General features: G+C 41.0%; 1 protein-coding gene across 4 annotated transcripts in view; it reads left to right on the forward strand.

Annotated features, from left to right (window-relative positions):
* Positions 1–16,889, forward strand: part of CHD7 (chromodomain helicase DNA binding protein 7) — a 120,100-nt gene that overhangs the window by 69,514 nt on the left and 33,697 nt on the right. For 3 of the 4 annotated variants that reach the window (XM_082859059.1, XM_082859060.1, XM_082859061.1), the window contains exons 7-14: positions 2,395–2,509; positions 5,716–5,799; positions 7,242–7,379; positions 7,462–7,583; positions 7,936–8,179; positions 9,388–9,564; positions 13,727–13,870; positions 15,076–15,331. The exons of the other annotated variant lie outside the window; for it this stretch is intronic. In XM_082859059.1, coding sequence (XP_082715185.1) covers positions 2,395–2,509; positions 5,716–5,799; positions 7,242–7,379; positions 7,462–7,583; positions 7,936–8,179; positions 9,388–9,564; positions 13,727–13,870; positions 15,076–15,331 — 1,280 coding nt within the window. The remainder of the gene's footprint in view (positions 1–2,394; positions 2,510–5,715; positions 5,800–7,241; positions 7,380–7,461; positions 7,584–7,935; positions 8,180–9,387; positions 9,565–13,726; positions 13,871–15,075; positions 15,332–16,889) is intronic. 4 annotated transcript variants of the gene reach the window in all.

Below are 16,889 nucleotides of genomic sequence, written 5' to 3' on the forward strand. Positions count from 1 at the left end.
TTGTTCCAGCACCATTATTAAAAAGCCCATCTTTGCCCGGGTGATTTGAGATGCAATCTTTATCATGAACTGAAGATACATATTTATTGTGTCCATATCTGTTACTTATTCTCATCCTTTGCTCTGTCTCTTCACGAGTCAGTAGCACACTATTTTACTTGTAGAGGATTTATAGTGTATTTTAATATCGGATTTATCTAGTTTCTCCTAAGATGTTTCCTTTTTAGTGTTTTCCTGGATGTTTTGCGTGTCTATTTTTATATAGAAATCTAGCATTCACTTGTCTAACTCCATTAAAATGGTTGTTTATATTTTTATTTACATTGTGTTAAATCACAAATTTATGATGTTGAGTCATGCTATCTAAAAACAAGGATGTCTTTCCAGTTGGTTCAACTTGATTTTCGTATCTTTTAGGAGGGTTTTAAATGCTTCCTCATGCAAGTTGCACACACTTCTTGTTAAATATATTACTAAGGATTTTGTCTTTGTTGATACCGTAAAAGAGGTTTTTCCCTAATGCGATTTCCTCTAAGTGGCTGTTATTTGTGTGAATGGAGACATTTGACTTCTGTCTGTTAATTTTATATCCTGCTGCATAACGGAATTATTTTATTTTATTATTCGAATTAGTTTCCTAATTGATTCTCTAGGGTTTTCCAGTTATGCAGTCATGGCATCTGCAAATAAAGATAGTTTTACTTCTTGTTTTCCAATTATCACTCCTCTTGTTGTCTTCTCTCATGTAATAGCATTGGCTAATGCCTGGAATATGATATTGAATAGTAGTGGAGATACGGGCACCCTTGCCTTGTTTCTGATCCTAGAGCAAAAAGCCTGTGGTTTTTCTCCATTGAGTTAAAGCAGAGCCACTGCCAGAAAGTTTCAGCCCAGTTTACAAGAGGGAGAGCAGGGCTGGACCCAGCTGCTCAAGTGCCTGTGTCTCCCTTGTGGTCACCCTGGCAGTGCTTTACGGCAGGTTCACCTCAGCCGAGACGAGGGTGCTGACTGCACACATGCCTTTTTCTGTCCAATAATTAGGAGACTAGACTAGGTGATTTTTATAATATTTGGTTTCGGTTATAGCAGTATTGCAAATTATTTATTGAAAATTTGGAAATTACAAGTTGAAAGTAGAAGACAGAATACTTGCAGTCTTACCACCCACAATGATCATTACTAACATTTTGATGCATTTTCGTCTAGTCTGTTTTCTCTCTCTCTCTCTCTCCCTCTGTGCGCAGGGTTTCTATCAATTCATATCTGTACAAGGTATATGTATTTTAAAGTCCTTATCTCCCTTGGTCAATTGTAGAAGGACTAAATCAATCCTACCTATGGAAATGCATATTAGACGTTACATAAATACAAATGATGTGATATTTACTGTCAGAAGCCTTTTCCATATCGTTAATTATTTTTTGAGAGATTTTATAGTGGCTGCATAATTTCTAAGTGTAGTGGTACCTTGATTGTGAAAGCACCTCATTTCTTTTTAATGTCATCACCAGAAAGAGAAAACAAGAGACAGTCGAGGCCATGGAGGGGGGTGGGGGGGTGGCAGAGAGAGGATGATAGTACAGAAGAATATTGAAATACCAAACGAAAGAATGTCAGAGGTACCATAAAACAGTAACTATATACCAGTGAGTCTTGGGGATGGACAAGGAAGGGTGGGGAGTATTCAAGTTCAGGTCAGAGAAGACACAGCAAATGCTCAGCACAGGCCTGTGGCAGGTCTGAACGGGAGGAGACTAGCCAGTGCACGGAAGAGGGTAGACAGTAGGGAGTGAAAGATTCACAAGGGACCCCAAGGGGCATCAGTCCTCTCAGAGCTGGGAGACTGGAACTGACCGGGAGCTGGTTGGGGACAAGGGAGTTCCGGAGCTGGTGGTGGCCCTTTGCTGCCCAGCAGCTGTAGAAGGAGGGAGTTAGGTTTACCTTTGCTCTTTTAAATTTGAATTCTTTTACCTTGACAAAAACCTTTTATTTCTCAATTAATGATAAAAGGCTCAAAACAAATTCATAATTAAGGCCACCCTGTAGTGCTAATTGTTTTGTATTGAAGTGTAATCCATTCACTTATGAAAACAGCTTGTTACTAGGTCATTTCCTTTTCTTTTCTTTTCTTTTTTTTTTTTAATGGGAAGTGGGTAAGAGAACTGCAGGCCCAGGACAGAAGGGAAATTTTAGGCATTATTATTGATTTTCTTTTCTTATTCTCAAACATTAGTAGTTATATTGAATGTGGCTTGGCAACCTCTGTGAGTAATTAAACAGGTTATTATGTTAATTATCTGTTTAGTTCATTTTGGGGGGGAATGATAATGAATATGTATAATAAAAGATTAATTATCTTCTACCTGTTTCAAGGATATTATTTTGTTCTTCTAGCTCTTATCTTCATTGTCAATGGGCATCTGTAGAAGATCTGGAAAAAGATAAGAGAATCCAGCAAAAGATTAAACGATTTAAGGCAAAGCAGGGCCAGAACAAATTCCTTTCAGAGGTATGGAAAACCTGGTTAATTTTCTAAAGTATTTACATTTTTAAAGTGTTCTGCATTTTGAATTTTAGGTCAGTATATTATTAAGAAAAACTAGTTTGCCTCATTTGGTGCTGTTACTTGCATATTGGTAACTGGTTATTGCTAAAATAATTTGTAAACAGGAAATTTCTCATTCTTCCTGTTGCTTAGTTCTAGAAGATACTGGTCCTTATGATATTATGTGGAAATATGATGGTACGATTAAGTCTTGTAATGAAAATACAGTTAGTAGACAGTGAAAAAAGTAAGTAGACTAAAGTCCTATTAAGATTTTAGCAGGGTAAAAACGCTACAGTGAGTATTAAGTATAAGTTCTAGGATATAAAAGTTTCTTTCTGTTGGGGGAGGTGTGTGACAAATTTCTTCTGTTCAAGTCAGTGCCTAATTACAGAGAGTTTTCACTGAACTCCTTTTCACAGGTTACGCGCTGTGGTACAGGAGTTGATATAATATTCTGATACCTTTGCCTGCCCCCCTTTATCCTAGGTTATCAATCATGATGAGAAGGTACCCATACCTAGGGCAGGGAAGAAGTCCTGCATGTTTTACGAAGTGCCGGGTTCCCCTCCAGTGTAGTCAATTACATGGACAAAATGCCCTCACAGAGCGCTTCCTGGGGTCCCTGGGCTTGCGACCACCAATTTGCTTTCACTTTACAGCCTGAAGCAGATAAAAGAGAAACCTTCACATTGAAAGACTAAATTGGCTGATTTATTAGTTTTCCTCTCCATAAGGGAATTAACAGAATGCAAACTGTAAAGAAGTGTGAAATTTGATGGAAAATAATACCTGCTTCACGACCAACTTCACACACACCGACCCCTTGTTGGAGATGGGGGAACGGGGGACCGAAGAAAGTTCCGTAGTTTTATGTCATAGAGTCAATCCTTATACCCTCAGGTGACAGGTCTGGGTTCTCCACGCCCCCAAAGGCGTTATTGTAAGATCTGCACTGGATGGGAAATGAGGTGGAGGGGATTCCGCTAGACAGATGTGCCCGTGTCACCGAGCACCAGCCTCCTTGCCTGCAGTGGTCAGCACCAAGGGGTGCAGGTGCTTGGATGAGACTCACTCCCTCGTGTCCTGGGGAGTATGTAGGTGATTCTTTCTTTGAAAGGACAGGTTCTGAGAAAATACTAGGAAGTTCTGTTTTTCATGCCCCTTAATGAAACTAAAGTTAAATGTTCGTGATATTGGGCAAGTTGAAATCCTTAGCTTCCTCCTAGAAAGAGACACTGTACGTTCTACTGATGTTTTTGTGCATCCGTGTTAGGAAAAGGAAAGAGTACCGTGGTTACCCCCACCCTGCTCCTTAAATCATGGTTCTGCTCATTAAATTTATTTGTGCTTCTTGGAGTCGGATGCCCTTCAGGGACGTGGGCCCGGCCCGAGGTGTGTAGTCTACCTTTTTGAGTCTGTCTCTGGGAATCACCTGTACCAAGGCTGAAATACATTAGCTTGCTGGTAACTTGGCAACTAGAGATCTCAAGTTTTGTCCTGAATGGAAGTAGCATAAACTTGAGTCTGAAAAGGTGATCTGAAGGTTAACAGAGAAGGATACCGATTCTCTTCCCCTCTTTCTTTCTTACATACACACACGCACCCCCCGACCCCCACCCTCTGCTCACCACACACACTGTTTGTCATGTCCCGTAGATGGTCCTGGCTTCAGGTACCCCAGGGTTCTGCTTCTTTGGGATTTTTAGTTATGACCACCTTTGCATTCTCTGTTTCACCTTAGGCTTCCTTTTAAGTCACTGCAACTAAAATCTCTACTCAAAAAGATTATCAGAACTGGACATTATGTCACACGCATGGTGGCATAGATGGCTCGCTTGAAGGATAAACGTGTTTAGGAGTCAAGTTAAGGATTTTATGTCAGTAATGAAAGATTCTGTTTAAGAGCAAGTTGTCTTAGAGCGTTTATCAGAAGAGCCTAGTTTATGGGAAGTTCTAGTGCTTATACTTTATATGAATAATACATAGATATTGTGTACCTAAGTCTAGAAGCTTTGACAAAGCCAGTGCATTTAATATATGAACATTTTAAATTAACGGAACATTTCAAAGGTTTTTTTGCCTTCGTCGTGAACTCTGTGTAAAGGCCTGAGGCAGTTGAAACACATTCTGGTATTTCTGGCTTTTGTTTTATAATTCACAGTTCAAAGCATCCAGACTGGGTGCTGTAAGTGGGCCCAGTGGCCCAGGGAATGTTTGTTATCCTCAAGCCAACTGTGACCAAACGGCCCTTCAACCTGCAACTCAGGGGATACAAAGAGTATCTAAGTGGCTTGTAATATGTCTTTGCCAAGCATTTGAATGAAGTTATATTACTGATAAATTAATCTCTAGAAACACATAATAATGTGTCCTTTCTAACTTGTCTGACTCTGAGTATGGCTTAGTCTGTAACTTCCTTTTGAGCCGCGTTCTGTTCTTTTACATGAGATAACTTTGCAGGCACGCAGCCTTACTTTAGTTTTGTAAAGATTGTTAATATATTGGCTAAAGAACCCAAGTTTTTCAGCCTCATTTCTTTATCCTTAAGAGTTTTAGCCAAATGCTCTATGTTCAGTACAAATAAATCATTAGAACACTTAGATGAACGCCAAGACTGTGTTCAAATGAGGTACTAATACTGATTGGCAAAGACGACCAACCATCATAAGCTCTGTTCACACCAAAATATGGAATTCACTGGTCTCAGCGTTTTTAGCTTTTGAATAACTTTCTGCAAATGATGCTCTGAGGCATCAGACAACTCCAATACTTATGAGACTCCAACAGCACTGACTGTGCATGGCTCTGAGTCTTCATTGCAAGCTGTGGTTTCAAGAATGTCAAATGCATTGTGTGCCACAAGCCTTTTGGATGGCTCATTAGTGAATTATAATTTCACACTTCATTTAAAATATTCTTAAACATTTTCTCACAGTGAAAAGGTTTCACACAGTAATTAAAAGACCCAGTTAACAAAGTCTGAGAAGTCTGATTTCCTCATGGGGAGTGATTTTGCTAAATTGTAGCATTTCAATTAATATAATAGAACTTGCCGAATATAAATTTTGTATTGCCGTGACCCAAAATATTATTGCCTGATGAAGAGTGAAATAGTGCCTACTCTGAGGAGTTAAATAAACATTCTAACTTTTTTTCCTTTGGTGTAGATTGAAGATGAGCTTTTTAATCCAGATTACGTGGAGGTTGACCGGATAATGGACTTTGCACGTAGCACAGATGACCGGGGAGAGGTAACAGAAGATCATTTGTATTAGAAGCCAGTGACTCAGAGAGCTTATGTGTACTTATGGAGAATGATGGTGGACTCCTAGATCTGGTTCTGGTCGGGGCCTTGGGTTATGACACGCTTGCTCTAAACTTAACTGAAATTTATTGACTTACTATTAGTTTTAGGACTTTAATAATCACTGTAAATGTGTTGTTTTGTTTAGTCTGAGAGCTTTTTAAAAGAAATCAGTTTTCAGTGTGAAGCAAATAGACTTTTTGCATGGTTCCAGATACGATCAATAAAGGATTCAATGTATTTTGGTATAAATCTATTACGTAGCATGAATTTCCCTTATAAACTAAGAGTGCTCTTATAGCAGAATGCAGTGCAAAGATATTTAACATTGGACGTCCTTAGTGAAGCTGACGGACCTCATTTAATGTGGTGCACAGAAGATACTATAAAATCTTTCTCTTTATGAGATCCCAGTCTAGGCATGCCCAGGTTGCTTTGCAGAACCCTACGAGGCTGTTAAGGACAGTCGGTAGGGCATAAGAGTAAAGACAAGTCTAGTGACTTCTGAGCATTGTGTCTTAGTAAGTCTATGCCCACCCGCCATGAGGTATGTCATTCCTAGCTTCTTCCTGTAAATTAAACTTTGTAAAGGTTTGTATCTTGCTTGTCTAGTGAGTCTGCAGTGAACTCCCATTTTACTCCAAACTCTGTATCACGAGGTCCACGATGTTTCAGAGATCGTGTCTGTGACATGATGTTTACCTTTCTCGTTTTGCTAAGTTGTACTTTAAAAAAATTTTTTTTTTCCCATCGTATATTTACCTAGTACAGCAAATGTCTGTAACATCACAACCAGGTCAGTGTACCTCGGTCCTGAGATGAAGATCAACAAACCAAAATATTTTCAAGAAGAAAGACAAAGGAAGTCCTATTGATCTGCGTTATCCAAACTGTTTTGCTCTGCAGTCTTTCTAGAGCTCAAACACATTATTTTAAAGTGATAGCGTGCAAATAGTATCTCTTTAAGAAGAAGGCAGAAATCCTAATAAATTGAAGTCTGTTTCTCCTTCCTTAAGAAAGTAGCCAGTTAGGCAAATATGTAAACACACCAAGATGGGTTACCGCGTAAGTCTGAATCAGACGCCCGATGATTTGCACAGATAAGAATAAGGCTCAGGTTCGGCTTTGTTATTTGCTAGCTGTGTCTGTGTACTTTTTTGGCTTTTGAACATGACTTACCAGTGGCTTAGATAAAAGTCAGTTTGTTCTGATAATATTCAGTAATATTCCTTCCGGTTTAGACTTGAGACTCTGTAACTAAGGACTCCTCGTTCAGTGGTCATAGCTCTAAAACTTCTCCCAGCTCCATCTCACTGTGTCTGGGGTAGTGTCTGTCGGTAAGTGCAGTAGAGCATGAACCCAACTGTGCTGTGTTTAAACCCGGCCCAGCCCGTGACTCACTACCTGGTGAAGTGGTGCTCACTGCCTTATGAAGACAGCACGTGGGAGCTGAGGCAGGACATAGACCAAGCCAAGATTGAAGAGTTTGAGAAGCTGCTGTCCCGGGAGCCGGAAACAGAGCGCGTGGTAAGGAGGGCGAGTGGCGGTGGCTTTAATGTATGCGGTCTCTGAGAAACCACTAATGGGACTTTTACTATATTTGAAACAGGAGCGACCTCCTGCTGATGACTGGAAGAAATCGGAGAGTTCCAGGGAGTATAAAAACAATAACAAACTCAGGGAATACCAGTTGGAGGGAGTAAACTGGCTACTTTTCAATTGGTACAACATGTACGTAAAATGTGGGGTTTTTTCACTTAAAAAAAAAAAAAGCCTACAGTAGCTCTTTTGTCGTTATCTAAAGTATTGATCAAATATAGCTTAACATTTTAACTCGCTAATAGAAATTATTTTTAAAAAAAAGCAAACACTGGAAGTATGCTTAATATCTGTTTACTTAACACATATTAATATAGAGATTGCTGGACGTGTGTAGCAATAATTTTTATGTCTTAGAGCATTTTGTTTGAAACTGTATTTTGTTGTATGTAAGGGAACATCTAAGGCATGCATTTATGAGTATGAAAACACTGTCTTGTATGTATACTTACTAAAGTTTCCTTGTTTTATTTCCCTCCCAAAGGCGAAACTGCATTTTAGCAGATGAAATGGGTTTGGGAAAAACTATCCAGTCCATTACATTTCTCTATGAGATATATTTGAAAGGAATCCATGGCCCTTTTTTAGTAATTGCCCCATTGTCCACAATCCCCAACTGGGAAAGGGAATTCCGGACCTGGACAGAGTTGAACGTGGTTGTGTATCATGGGAGTCAAGCTAGTCGTCGGACCATTCAGTTGTATGAAATGTACTTCAAAGATCCCCAGGTAAAGCATCACAGGCGGGCGGTCCTTGGGCTTATAGACATTTGAAGGCGTTGGATGTTAAAATGGTCTCAGACCTTTGGCAGGGGAGGTCTAGATTTTGCAGACAAGAGAATTTTGCTTTAGATTTCTTACCCAATTTGTGTTTGTCTTATAATTCCACATCTTTTGCTTGCAGCTCTTTATTTTTATAGCCTTGGTCATTCTAATTATTAGAATGAATGAAATTTCGTTTTACCTTGGATGACTGCTAAACATCATTTAATGTGTTGATATGCTAATTTGGTTTATTTTGCAAGCCCTAGAAGAAAGCGAAACAGAAAATGGAGTTTTTTAATGTGAATGGAAAGAATATTGTGTTATTTATTGTTGCTAGAAGTGAAAAATATTAGGTATGTGGTATTAACTGGTACATTGAATGAAATATACCCAAAGGGGAGAATTTATACTTTGGCTCTTAGTAGCAACTGCTATGATTTTTAACTAATTTTAGTTACCTGTCTGCAATTATCCTATGATATTGACAGTGAAGCATTATAAATGACAAAGAAAGAAGAATAAATAGTATATGTGAAAATAGTTTTAAGCAATAGGTAGTAAATGGAAGTCCTATAGCTGGAAATAGGGCAGGGTTTTGTTGTCTGTGTTTGTTTAGCTTGAGTGTCAAATCTGCCCTACAATTAAATACTTAAAGGAGAAAAAACCTAAAATCTATTTTGGTGTTGATCTTTAGATTTGGGAAATTGCTATAAGTTCTGTCCTGAGTTGAGTGTTCTTTTCGTGTTAGCACGTTAAAAGTAAAAAGCAAGTTACAAAAGTTTAGATACATAAATAATTTTAAAAAGTAAAAGCGGTTTAAAAAAGTTGTCTTAGTACATAGTCTCTTTGGCCTTTCACCTTTTGGAGTCTGTAGGATGTAACTAGAATGGGCACACTTAGTGACTCTTCACTGCGTGTGATCTGTAAGGAAATTGGGTTGGAAATTTTACTAACAATTTTCAGACTTCCTTGAAAAAGGTAAGGTTTTAAAACTCTGTTGTACCATAAGAGCTTAAAACCTCCAAAACACCTTGAAAACAAAGTATAAGTGTTACCTGGAATAAAGATGTCCCCAAGGGGATCAATACATATATTTTACTGCTGTTTATTCATCCTTAAAGTTATTAATGTAACCTTTAATGCTAAGTAATAATCCAGAGTTGTTCTTGTAGGGTCGAGTGATAAAGGGGTCCTATAAGTTTCATGCCATCATCACTACGTTTGAGATGATTCTGACCGATTGTCCTGAGCTGCGGAATATTCCCTGGCGCTGCGTGGTCATTGATGAAGCCCACAGGCTGAAGAATCGGAACTGCAAGCTGTTGGAGGGACTCAAGCTGATGGACTTGGTCAGTGGTCATGTTGGCGATTCCCTTGACCCTGGATAGAATTGTCACTGACTCAGTATTCCCGTTGCTCTGAATCTGAATGATACCTTTGAAGGGTGTTTGCAAAACCAGTCAAACGCTGTGATGTATGCTCCTGCGCTTCCAGTGACTTAAAAGTCGCTGCTGTCTTCCTGATTCTCACGCTGTTGGCTGGTGTCTTTGCACGGTTGTATCACAGCAGAGGATAGTCATGGTATTTTTCACTGAAATGAGTTTCCAGTATTTGCTTTTCCCTTTTGTGTTTGTAAATACTGCCATTTCATAAGCTGTTGGGCCAAATGTTAGCTCCGCGATGATCATCCAGTTATATTCCAGGGCTCGTAGGTTTTGGCGTCCAGGGGGCAGGAGGACTTGTAGGTGCAAGTTCTCAGTAAGTTGAACGGATATCTGGAATTGGTTCAGTTCATGCAGACACTTAGAAGTTTGGGGCATTGCAAGACCTTGCGTTTGATCTGGAATTGTAGACATGTCTATCCCATACTCTTCCAGCTTCCTAAGGGGGATAGCCAGGGCTTCTTGATTAGATTTTTCTAGATTTTTTTTCAGTAGGAGTATCATAGGAAAACATATTGTAGAAGTGGTGGAATTTGACTGATTTTCCTTTCCACACTGCTGTATGATTTTCTAGCAGAAATTACTACATGACTCAGTCAGCCTCAGGTTTCTTTTCTCTCTGTAGGTTACAAGGTGGGTTTTGATCACTTGTTTTTATTTTTAATGTACATTTAAGAAGCAAAGATATTGTTATTTAGCATGTCTTGGATGTTTTGATGAACTTTTCAAAAATACAGAAAGATTTTTAAAATCCCTTTAGTGTTGACTTCTATAGATTAATTTGATCTCTTGTCAATCGAGAGTTTGAGATGGAAAGGAATATGCTGTATGTTCACGGCTTGTAAATTTCTTACTGAAGACTGGTACCACCGAAAAGAACACTTAAATGCTTTCTGTTGCAGCTGGTTCTTTGAAGCAGCTTCTTTTATTCCTAAATTAAGGGGATTGGATTAGCCAGCTATTCTTTTAATTAACAACAAACAAAAATCTAGTTTTGTTTAAAGGAAAAGGTCTGACTGAATTATCCTATTTAAGATGGGATTTCCCATCCTTAAGACCCTTCTCAGAGCAGTTTTGTATTATTTGGTGTTCAGTCCACAGAACGAATTAGAACACTTGTAAATGGTGAACAGTCTTGAAGACATGAATAACTATGCATGTGGAAAAGAGAAACTCTGTGGCTGTATTTGGTCTCTCTAGGTGACATTTTAGTCTTACATTGAAGTAAACCTATTAATGTTTAGGTGAACATTGATTCTCATGAAATATCTAACTGCGTCTTCTGAGTAGGGACCCGTCTTCACAGTGGTCCATATAAGACACAGTTATGGCACTGTCTCCTGAAGGCTTAGATAGTCATCTCAGTTTATTTCAGTTGTTTTCTGTTATTAGTGTCTGTGCTCCCAGGTAGTAGGTTCTTAACGGCAAAACAGCCCTTCATTGGTGAGCACAGTTCGTTTAACTGTCAACATCAAACAACCTAATTGTCGCTGGGAGATTTCAAAGGATTTTCTGTTGTTTATAGTAACACTTCATTGATAGATTAGAATTTGCTACCCAGATACTTTTTCTGTTACATATTGCAGTGTTCTCTAACCATTTTCACATAATGGCACATATAGAAAATGATATTTGTATATCATACTGGGGTAAGCTGAGAAGGCTGGCCACTACTGCAGGTGACGGGCCCTGGGGTCCTGACTGTCACAGCCGTGCCGGCTGCCCCAAGGACTTGGCGTACCTGTAACTCATTTATGTCTCACCATGGGAAGCTCTGATTAACAGATGAACAAAATCATTCTTTTTTCTGATGATCAAGAATCTTTACTTTCACAAGAATTGTTTTCTAAATGGAACACATTATTATTGTTCAGAGTTAGAATATAATTATATTTGTCCAGTTCTGAAGAGCTCATTGCCTGGTCTTTAAGTCCTTACTTAAAATATCCATCATGAGAACTTACACACTGGCCACTTTTTGTTCATCTTTTCTGGAATAAGGCACGGTGCAAATAGCAAATAATAACTATATCCAGCTGTGGAGCAGGTCACAGGGAACTGCTGTTACCTGCACTAGACGCAGTTATGATGGAGGTGATTCGGGTTGTCTTTAAGTGCGTTCTGAGAAAGGGAGGACCAGTGAATGTTTTCAGCTCTGCCATCGCAAAGGAAATTCTTGTGAAGATGCTGGGATGAGGGGCATTTACGGTCCCCACTGTCCTCCACGGGAGCCCTGGAAGCAGGGCCATCTCCTTGTCCCTTCTTGACAAGGAGGGGACTCTCTGGAGGTGGCAGTAGTTCTTCGTGGATTCTGTTATCTCATCTTTCATTGTCAGGAGGCCTCACACACATTAAAGACTCTGCTGAAATGAAATCAAATGGACGCCACTCCATCAGAGCTAAAAAGAATGGTAACGTTTTCAAGCCAAAAGCCTAGCTGCTGACATAGTTGAGCTTGGAGATGATAAGCTTGGTAGCCCGTCTCTCACGTGACATTCTGTGACACCTGTATATTAATTGTATGTTACATAATAGTTACTTTCAAAGGGAAACCTGGTTTTTTTGGCTACCCATGCAGCCTTACCAAAGGGTCATATGTGTAATCATTCAGTGAAACTGGGTTTAAACAGCCCTTGAGGGGAAGCAGCATAAAAAAGTTCTTTCCCCCCCCCTCCCCCAATAAGTCAATTTTGAAATTAATAACTTAAAAGGCTTTTTCTGAAGCACTGATATTTGGTTAGCGGCTCAGCATTTCACTTGGTCACAAAGTATATAAAAAAGACCAGGAGGCAATCTATAGTACCCACACAGCTCTCCCACAGCAATAACTGTTTTCCTGACTCTGTGACAATACTTTAAACAATCCTCGGACGAAGTAGTTTGGACTTGACTATGTCAGGGGCCGTGGCCCAGGTTGCTCGCCAGCGCGGTTATGCGCCAGAAGATCCTGAATTGACTTGCAAGCCTCTTACTCTTCATGAATTTAATGAGTTGGAAGATGATGACGGTCTGTGTATCTTCCTGAATCAGAGACCCCTTATTCAGAAGGGAGCAAAGGAAGAATAAAAGCAAATTGAACTGCTTCACCTCGCTTTCAAAGTACTCCATTGACAGATAAGACACGGTAGGTACTGAGAAAAAGAGCATGCCCTTAGGTGTATCACCATCCAGGGTTTACTGAGCACATACTCTCCGCTCGGCAACCAGGCCTCATCGGACTTCCAGTTGAGTCAGAATATTGCTTTTGAACCTCCTAGAAGGTGTAGCCACTTTTGGAAATAGCTTTAGTAACTGGACTGTGTACCAGATGGCCAAAGTAGAAAATAACAAGGCCCTTCAGATTAATAAATTCACCGTCGTTAAGACTGGTCACCATGTCGGATACGTGGAAGTATGAGGACAAGGGTACAAATGCATAAGGAAAGCTGGAGAAAGGGCTCGTAAACAGGAAGAATTGCCTTAAAGAAATACGTACCTTGGTTCAAGGAGACAAAGTTAGAAATAGCATCTATTTTAAAAAAAAACAAAGAAGTGATTGTGGTATTTAAAACCAAGCTGACCTCTTTGCTAGTTTGAAATGTTTGCAGAAAAAAATAGTTTTTCATGTGCTGTTGCCTGTGGAAGACCTTCTTTTGTCTCTGAAGTGAGTCATGCAGGAAGTAGATGGGGAGGGGAGAGCCCTGTTGGTGTGGAGAGCAGAGAGAAGCATGCGAGCTTTGTCTGAGCCTAGGGATTTGAGGAAAAGGCTTAAACTTTGGTGGGGAGAGAAGCCTCAGGATGTAGGGGACCTGCGAAGCCGCAGCACCAGAATGTTTCCTGGGACCTAAAAATCCCAGGAAAAAACAACATGGCAAGACACGTTTACGGGGTCCGGGAGTCTGTCTGAAGCAGAGACCACATTTCTCGCATCTCCGCCTTCGGCTCTAACTCCTGTATTTTATGCAGGGTGGGTGCTGGATTTCAGCGTTCCTGAGTGGAAGTCGGAAAATGCCTGTGTCGAGAGAGGCTCTGGTGTTAAGAGATGCGCTCTGTTATGATTTGCTCAGTTGCTCTCCTCGCACCCCTGTAGGAACACAAAGTGCTGCTGACAGGGACCCCGCTCCAGAACACCGTGGAAGAGCTCTTCAGCTTGCTTCACTTCCTGGAACCAGGTCGATTCCCTTCGGAAACCACCTTTATGCAAGAATTCGGTGATCTGAAAACCGAAGAACAGGTACTCACCAAGCCTCCTTTGTATCTCAGTCACGTAATTGAAGATTAACCCCCGAAAGGGCAGAGCGTTAAGATTCAACCATTTAAAAATGTAAATTATATCCATCCCCCCCGCCCCCAGCCAACCTCAGTAGACCGGTGAGCTTTACACCCCCTTTCCTTGGACATTCTGAGTCTTCGTTAAGGTGATGTTCTGATTGGTTTGTTTGTCCCTTTGCCCTCCGGAAGGGCTGTCGAGATTCATAGAGAGGTTCCGTAACTGTTCGTGTACTTTTCAGCCGCCGTGCTATTGAGTTTGGTGGTTTTGCCATGTATGCTTTTGGGTGTAGTGTCAGAAGCTGCTGAAATTTGTCGAGCCGTTTCCCTCCTGGAGTTCTGAGGTTCTAGTCTTATTTCTTACTTGGTCACATTGCTTACTTTTCTTGAGTCTGCATATGTTCATTTGGAAATATGGGCCCTAACTACCTTGCAGGATTAGAAATAAATATGGTGTTGCATATGAAAAGTGGTCGGTTATTTCATACATCGTGAGAGTTATGTTGGTGTTGGTTATTAGGCTGTATTTGAGATAAACACGGAGATACGCTTGAAATCTTGGTCTTCGTGTGCCCCCTCCCCTAACTTACTGTCTAAAACCTCTTAGCTTAGTTCAAAGTAGAGTCTGTTTTGTTTTGTTTTGCTTTTCTTAAAATAAGAGCTGTCGGGCGTGCAGTATCCTATTGCTAGTCAACAGAAAAGAACAGAGAGGGACGTCCCTGCACGCTCATTGGTGCAGGGACCGGACAGCTCCTTGGCTTCCTCACGCTTTCTATCAGCTCTTTCTAGAAAGGAAGAGAATTGAAGTGTGGCACTCCCATGACATTGTCTCTTCCTTCCTCATCATCACAAAGGCTTAAGACACACAGAAGGGAAAACTAACAGAATAAGTGGGGTTCTTTTCTGCTGTGTTGTACCGTTCAAGTCTCCTGGCTGTTCAGGACTCCTGGGCAAGCGAAGTAGCCCATCGGAAATTGGCCACGCAACCTTTATGCGCTTCTGTTATGACATCTGTAATGTAAGATCAGTGCTTCCATACCCTTCCTGGGCTTTGACAAATGAAAATGAATGGTAAATAAATACGAGAATCGTGGTTTTTCATGTTATTAGTATATGTTATACCATGCAAGCAAGTCATGATACCGGTATTTACTTGAGGTCCTTTTTTAGGTGCAAAAACTCCAGGCTATTCTAAAGCCAATGATGTTGAGACGTCTCAAAGAGGACGTGGAAAAGAACTTGGCCCCCAAGGAAGAAACGATCATCGAAGTCGAGCTAACAAACATTCAGAAGAAATATTACCGAGCCATCCTTGAGAAGAATTTTACGTTTCTTTCCAAAGGCGGTGGTCAAGCTAACGTACCCAACCTTTTAAACACTATGATGGAATTACGGAAGTGCTGCAATCATCCCTACCTTATTAACGGTAAGCTGCCCGCCTGGCACCTTGTTTCAGTAATTGTCCAAACCCCAGAAATCCTTTTCTCCCTCCAGACTGATGATTTTACGGTTCATAATCATCCCAGTGTGGGCTTCATCATCTTCCTATTCTTCACAAAGCCTCCTTGTCTGTAGCCGAGGGTGCAGATCTGTTGTCCCCGCCGATCCCTGAAGCAGGACGTCCACTCACCTTTCCTGTGTCTGCATCTCACCCCTTGAAGGGAGGTGTTGCTGCTTGGTGGCTAGAAGTCATCAAACATGGTAACAGTTAAAGAGAAATTAGCCCCTGATTGAGGTTTCCCTGCTCTGTATGTGTGTGTGTTTAGGTCAGAGAAGTTAAAGAGCAGCTTTGGGGTGAGAGGCAGCTGTCAGCTGTCTCAAGACTTTGATGGGAGAAAAGTTCTTGCAGTCTTGAGGCCTCTAGCATCCTTTCTCTAAGAGTGAGAGGTTATCTCGAGTGTTGATAATAGTTGGTTCCTGGTGCTGACGGATGCTTCATGGTCTTCCTGTTTTCTTAACTAAATTGATAGTGTTATGAACTGATATGAGTAAAAACCTGTATCGTACCCTTCCAAAAATCATTAGAGGAACAAAGCTTTCATGCCTGTGATGTGTAAGATACTCTGGGGAATACAAGAACCTTCAGTTGGTGAGGGATTGAGATTAGGAAAGCTGCTAGAAAGCGATGGCATTGAGACACGGATTTTGCCACTCAGGGTTAGAAAAAGAAAGGGCATTTAGGCTGATGTAATCACATGAACAAAGAGAATGAGGCAAGAGAACAAAGGGGGAACCTGCCCAAAGTATAAAGGACGCATAAGAAACGGTGGGACAGTGAACCTTAGGCACAGGGGGACCTTGTGGGAAGCCCAGATGCTAGCTCGTGGAATTTGGGTGAAGCTTGGAAATGATTAGAGATGTGATGCAGGATGATTGATGTGGCAACACGGTATGAAATGGACGGGAGTAGGGAAAGACATACAAGCAGAGAGCCCCGCTAGGAGGCGACTGCTGTAGTCCAGGCCGGAGTTAATATGGGTTAAAGAAAAGTGATGGCCAGCTAAATCAGGGTGCTTGTGTGCAATTATAATTGGCCAGCAATTCAGTTAGGTTCCTTTCCAGGGGAGAAGGAACAAAGCCAGGTTTGTCATTATCACACTCCATGAGGTTCAAGCACAGCTAAATTCGTCGTCTCTCCCCGTTGCGTAGCTACACACGTACCGACCACCTCACATCCAGAAGTTGCAGTTACTAAACGACAGAGTAGTCCCCACCTGGGACTGTCTCGACGCAGCACACGAGGTCGTGGCTGTGGTGTGACATGAGTGGATGTCTTGTTCAAACTTTGCGCTCGTAGCTTGGTCTTTAAAGAGCGTATCACGTGTGATCATTGCCTCTTTAATGCTGCCAGCCTGCTAATTGCCATGTGTTTAAGAGCCTGTGAGGCCACTGTGGCAAGTGTCACCAGCCTGGTCCTGAGCTGGGGAGATGGAGTTGGGGCTGAAGGTGGTTGATGGTATGAGTAAAACTCTGGTGCATGGACA

The sequence above is a fragment of the Leucopleurus acutus genome (genome assembly GCF_964270905.1).
Source record: "Leucopleurus acutus genome assembly, chromosome: 17".
Lineage (NCBI taxonomy): Eukaryota > Metazoa > Chordata > Mammalia > Artiodactyla > Delphinidae > Leucopleurus > Leucopleurus acutus.